The sequence below is a fragment of the Amblyomma maculatum genome, chromosome 2 (genome assembly GCF_055883805.1).
Source record: "Amblyomma maculatum isolate TAMU_Amacu chromosome 2, ASM5588380v1, whole genome shotgun sequence".
NCBI classification, from domain to species: domain Eukaryota; kingdom Metazoa; phylum Arthropoda; class Arachnida; order Ixodida; family Ixodidae; genus Amblyomma; species Amblyomma maculatum.
The window spans coordinates 211042693-211048692 of NC_139345.1; the positions used below are offsets into that span (position 1 = coordinate 211042693).

General features: G+C 45.2%; 1 protein-coding gene across 4 annotated transcripts in view; it reads left to right on the forward strand.

Moving 5' to 3' along the window:
* LOC146201211 (telomere-associated protein RIF1-like) overlaps nt 1–5180 on the forward strand; it is a 310221-nt gene extending 305041 nt beyond the window's left edge. For all 4 annotated transcript variants that reach the window (XM_084595678.1, XM_084595679.1, XM_084595681.1 and 1 more), the window contains one exon: nt 3339–5180. In XM_084595678.1, the coding sequence (XP_084451804.1) occupies nt 3339–3493 (155 nt within the window). In that variant the 3' untranslated portion in view covers nt 3494–5180. The remainder of the gene's footprint in view (nt 1–3338) is intronic.
* Nucleotides 5181–6000: the final 820 nt, after the last annotated feature.

A 6000-nucleotide genomic window follows, 5' to 3' on the forward strand; every position in this document is an offset into this window, starting at 1 on the left:
AACGTGCAGGTGATTTGAACACGCTTCTGTGGCAGGTGCTTCGGTTGAAGGAGAAATTGTTTTTAGCTTTTTTTTTTTTTTGGCTTCATGAACATTTTTTTTGTCGTTTTAATGCAAAAGAAATGCTTCGTTATAACCGATCTATCGTCTAATTTTCTTTTTTTTGTTATACAAAAAGAACTATAGAAATAAATCATAGACCAACCAAACTTTGATTTTATTTTGTTTTATCCGATAATTCGCTATACAGTAGGGTCCACTTATAACAATATTCAAGTGCCGCGAAAATTTCATTGTTATAACCGATAATTGTTATAAACGGTTTGCACGAAAAAAGCATAACAATTGCAAAGAGGGGTCACGGACGGCAAGTGACATGCAAGCTCCGCCGAGACATCGTTTTGGTGGCCCCGAAAGGGGTCTTGTAAAAAATATGAAAAGGTTGACACGGCTGCCTCTCAGCGTGAGAAATCTCGAAGTAACGCTGGAGTGAAGAGAGAAAAACTTTTATTTAAGTGCAGAGGAGATTGCGGCACGCAGGCCCCTGGGGTGAAATCGCCACAAGCATCTCACCACGTACAGCCTCGTCCACTTCTAGCTAGAACACGGTCACTGCTTTCAAGATGTCATTGCATCCGACCTGGCCACGCAGTAATCTAAAGTGGCTGGCCATGTGAAGCAGCACATCCGTGTCTCTGTGTGCTTGCATCGCTTTGCATCGATATCTGCCTGCGTCAGATACAATGTTGCTTTAAAAGCAGTGACCGTGTTCTAGCTAGAAGTGGACGACCCTGTGCATCTCACTGGCTTGCACGAGAAAACCCGATGTTCATTAGCCTTGCTTTCCTCACACGAAGCGTGTTGACATCCTTCTTCATGGCATCTAGGTGCCCCACGTAGTGCAGCACAAGGTCCCTTGCAAAAACAAAGCCCCAGAGGGACTGAATCAACTGCAGGGCCTCATGCGAGAACAACGTTGAGGCAGCCTGCCCTACCGCGTCCACGTCACTGTCGTCGTCAGGCACCTTGTCAAACGCGTTTGCGCCCACTGTCACGTGGATGATCGTCTACACCGTCGGTTGCAATAGTGCGTACTCCTTCACGATACTGCACTTCGTCTGCAAATCGATAGCCTTGCGCTATCTTTTCACCGGCAACCTGTCCGATAATCAGCGGGCAGATCAGCCATCTTCTGTTTCGGCACCGATTCAAACGAGACGGAGAAACCGCGTAGCCAGGAACGACTTCGACGCAATCAACTTTCTCAAACAACCAAATCTGTTGGCAAAACTGTGCAAAATGAGGGGCAAGTCAGCAGAGGGCAGATCAGTGCTGTCAGCGCGTTGGCGAAGTCCATTTGTGTTTTGGAGGGTGGGGCTACATAGAGCTCTCGCCGCGGTCCATTTGTGTTCCAAAGGGTGGAAGTGCAGCGGGAGAAAGGCAGGCGTGGCTTACAATGCGGAGGAAGCCAGAAAACAGGTTCTATTGTATGAGTGCGGGGCGGGGAGGGGGCAGCAGCTGGAATTTTTTTTTTTTTTTTTTTTCTTTTTAAGGATTTCACATTCAACTGCCTTTTGGCACGAGCACTCAAGAGCCAGACTTCATTTGTTTATTTACAGTTAAAGCTCGTTAATTCGAACTACTCTACTTGGTCCGCCAAGCTCAATAGAGATCTGTGTATAAGAAAGCCCGTTAATTCGAATGCGAGTCAGTTTCGCTACGGATAATTCGAGCTACGCACTGCCGCGTCTGGCCAGCTTGGTGCACATCACGGCAAAAAAAAAAAATTAAAGAAACACCTCCGCGATCGGAAGGCATAGTTAAAGGCTGCGCACGTCCAAAACGGGGCCAGAAGATGGAACAGAGTAAAATCATGAAAAAGTGGGTAAAACTTAAATGGCGCCATGACCGGCACGGCGGCCGGCGGCGTTGGAGGGAGGGGACGGCGGCTGCCTGCTCCCTCTTCTGCGCAACCTCCGTAGCTCGAAACTAAATACTTGTTAATTCCAACCCTGTTAATTTGGAAATAGGGATAAGTACTGTCGGCGCGGTCCCAGCCAATGCCCATGAAAAACTATGATCTCGGATGGGCACTACGGGTTAAATTTCTTTTCTTTTTTTTTTTTTTTTTCGATAGCAATTCAACCTTCCAACCATCAGTCGTCAACGGAAGCACACGAGTCAGCCGCGATCATGACGCCTGCTTTTAGCACCGTTCGCTTCAAAAGCCACTTGCTGCTATCACGCGTTCCGATTATTGGAGTGGCAGTAGACGTGCCCGCCCCAGTCGCTCATAGCATGATAAAGCGAACGTACTGAAAAGGAGGCTTGCATAACCGGACAAGTGCTGGCACTTTACCAAGTTCACTTCCCTCCACCATGCTGGAGCTAAAGCCAAAAGATAAACACGCCGTTATCGCTGTGCAGCATCTTAACCCATTGCCAAGAAATGTGTTGTGGACCGAGATGGTGCGAAATGGAAGGACGCGCTAACGATTGACACCTTTATATATATATATATATATATATAATTTTTTTTTTTTTTTTTTTCAGATTCGTTGACACAAATTGGAGCTGGGTGGGTTCATTATGTGAGCGAGTCGTTACCCAACTAAATAGTTCTTGTCAGTTTTTTCGAGGCCATTCGATAATTCGAACTTTTTTCCCGGTCCTGTGAAGTTCTAATTAACGAGCTTTTACTGTATTTATACCTCAAATGCCCCTATGGGGTATTACACGAGGGGTGGGCTGTTACAGTTCATTGGCCGACCAACAAATGTGACAAGGGGGCATTGTATTAAGCTGGTTGTTTTACTATAGAAAGCATAAAAAAGTGGACAGTGCAGCCGGTTTTTATTGTAACCGATATATTGTTAAAACCGATATCGTTATAAGTGGACTCGACTGTATCCGTGTTCGTTATAGTGAGGTTCAACTGTACTGCTATAGGCAAAAAGGTGCATGCTGCCGCCGAAAACCTTGAACAGGCCAGACATCTGACTGCAGGTAAGGCAGGCTCCACGAGCGTCGTAGTCAGTCTGGAGGTGTTGGCTCGCAGGGATTGTAGTAGAGCAATGTATGGGGCTGCTGCCTTCTAGCTTTTTGTACCCTTTTGAGATACCCTTGCTAGCATTCTTTGCAAATTTCATTAATATTAACTGACTAGTGTAATAGTAAACATATGTTTTTAGCTTTCAAATGCGTTTTTTTTTTTTTCCCCTGTTCTTCATTTTTGATCTATTTTTAGAGTTTGTGTACTAAAAGCTCTGGAAGCATGCCACCGCTGAGTGTTGTGTCAGAGGATGACTGGGAGTTGCACCTTGTTTTGTCCCTTGCAGATTGTGCCATGCAGACGGACTCCGTAGTGCTATCCAGTGATGAGGTCTTTCAGTTGCTCACCCCTGAGTTCTTCGCTTCCCTCCAGCTGGCCCAGTTGGGACACATCTTCACCACTGCAGGTGCCATCGTCACCCAGCACAGCAACACTCACTGATAAAAGCACTGCCTTTTAAATTCTGGCAAGTCTGCCTAGTTGCAAGGCCTGTCTGTGTTTCTCTCCATTTTTCTGTCACCTGAGGACTGGCAGATACTTTGCCAATAAACTGGCACCTCAGTAGCAAAACATCACTCGAATCACTGCAGCTGATTTGAAACCTCCCAATCTCTGGGTGCATAAGGAAAAGACCGACTGCCTCGCCAGATGCATACAGGAATCGGAAAACGTACTCGTGCAACTCATTAGCTGTTCTTAATTGCTTCTCCTTTCACTTTGTACCACCGCACCTTGCAGTGTGCCTCTGTGTCTTCATTACAGACTTCATAGGGGCATTGCTTGGCAGATGTCTTCATTCCCTTCCGGTGCAGAGCGCAGAGAGATTGCCTAGCACTTGAGATGACCCTGAACTGCTGCCATGCATTTAACAAGGCACAGCAGTTGGTGACACAGAACTCACTAATTACGTTCAAGTTTATTGCAACTCATTTCTATCTTTCAGTTCCTTCTTCCTATTCAATGCTTGGCTGCAGGCGAGCGTTTCTGTTGTGCTCGCAGGTGGTTGGTTCCTTTCTGGTATTTAGTGCTCTTAGCCACATTGCTTGTTTGTCAAATCCTGCACGCATGTGCTGAAAGCAGAGCCATCGCCTTGCATTTGAAGCTCACATTTGTCACTGAGCTCTGACGGAGAGGGGGCAGTTGTTCACTGCAGTCATTTTTATTGCCTTGAATTAAATGGCTCCATGCGCTCATGCTGCAATATATATTTTTATGAAATTTACTACTCTCCTTGGAGTGAAATCTTTCAGGTACAGCCCAGCTGAGATTGCCATTGTCTTATTGTGCATTTGAATCACCGCTTGCAGGTTTCTCTTCATTGATTTTTATGTTATTTTTGTTTACTGGATGTAATTTGCTTTGTCAGAATTGTGTTGACAATTCACCCTACTTTTGTGTTCAGCATTTGTCCACAATTGTGCTGGAGGAACTATATTGAAGGTCTTTTGACTGCCTGATCACCAGAACAAAGTGCAGGCAAATTGTGGCCTAAAGATTGATTGTGGAAAGGCACTTTCTTGCCTTTCCCCTTCTTGGTGCCATAATACTATGTTTTCGCCAGCTGTGATTTGTGTTATGGTTTTCATTCTTTGTCTCACGCAGCACTGAGAGGAGTGCATTTTATTTGTTGTATTGTAATTTGTGGTCACTATCCATTGTACACTTCCGAAAATGGCTTTATACGTTGTTTAGAATTGTGACGTTTTTAAAGTGATCTTCCTGGGAGACTTAACTCAGTGGCTGTTATGGCTAGCTGTGGCACTTTTCAGGAGTATGCTTTCTATTTGGTGGTTCTTAATTTCTGGCATGAACAATAAAAAAACAACAAATGAGGAGATTCTATTCATTCTAAACTCTTAACCATTATTACGTAGTTTTAAACGAAGCAGAAGCCAAATGTTTGAGCTGCTATGGTGTCTGTTTTTGTGATCAGTGCAGAGTTTCTTTTTTTTTCCTGGGCCCAGGATGCATTTCAAAGGGCCAGTCATTCCTTTTTGCTCACACAGCTTATATGTTCATTCTCTCATTGACCTGTGTGTCATCAGTCTAGTTCATTGTGATTGACTCTACTTTGTACAGTTTTAGTCTTGGATGGAAAATCCAGAAATAAAGAATTGCATAAGTTTTACGTGCTTGTTTTTGTTTGTGTAATGGATATGACGGAGACATAGACTGGACTGAAAGTTACACTAGCTTATACAACCTGCATTTGTATCACCGCTTATCAATGAAATTTTGAATGAAGTAAAAAATTATTAGGGCTGCATTATGAGAGCTTCTAGACGCATGCCGATTCTAACTTCAAACTGTATGGAAAATGTCAGCTCTCCCAGAAGGTCGCTGTCCTCTGAAAACTAGAGTAGTTTTGCCTCTGCCCACTGCTCACATTGATAGCCATATGGATGCATAACATGAGAGACGTACAAAGGCACATTCGATCTCTGCATTGCTTGAGTATACTGAAGGGCTACGAAGCCAATTCCAGAACTCGCGCACAGAGCGGGAACAGCTCGATGGGCATTATGCAGCCGCACGAGCGTGTCAGCAGACTCGCAGCTCCTGCAAGGTACCTTGTTCGGCGTAAGAAGGCAGAATTGGCTGAAGTGAAAAAACCTAACAGGAAACTTAAGCTTTGCCTTAAGAGATAATGCGATAGCTTATTGGTTACAGGATGTTAGGCACGGCGTACGGCCTGCGCTGGTCTAGTGCCTGGCACTGACAAAGAAGAGGCGCAAAGCAAGCACGGGACAGATCACGAAAAAATTTCCACTGCCGGTCGTGCTTCCCCGGATCTCTTGCATCCTTGTTTGGATTTCTTTAGGTGGGCCCGCCGTCCCAGTACATATTTTGGTGGCAGTGGTGGGATAGCGCTCATTCTTGCCGAGCGCCATACGAGACTGATGGTCAATCTCTGCAACCCCGGCTCCATTACCAACTCCTGTGTGCTC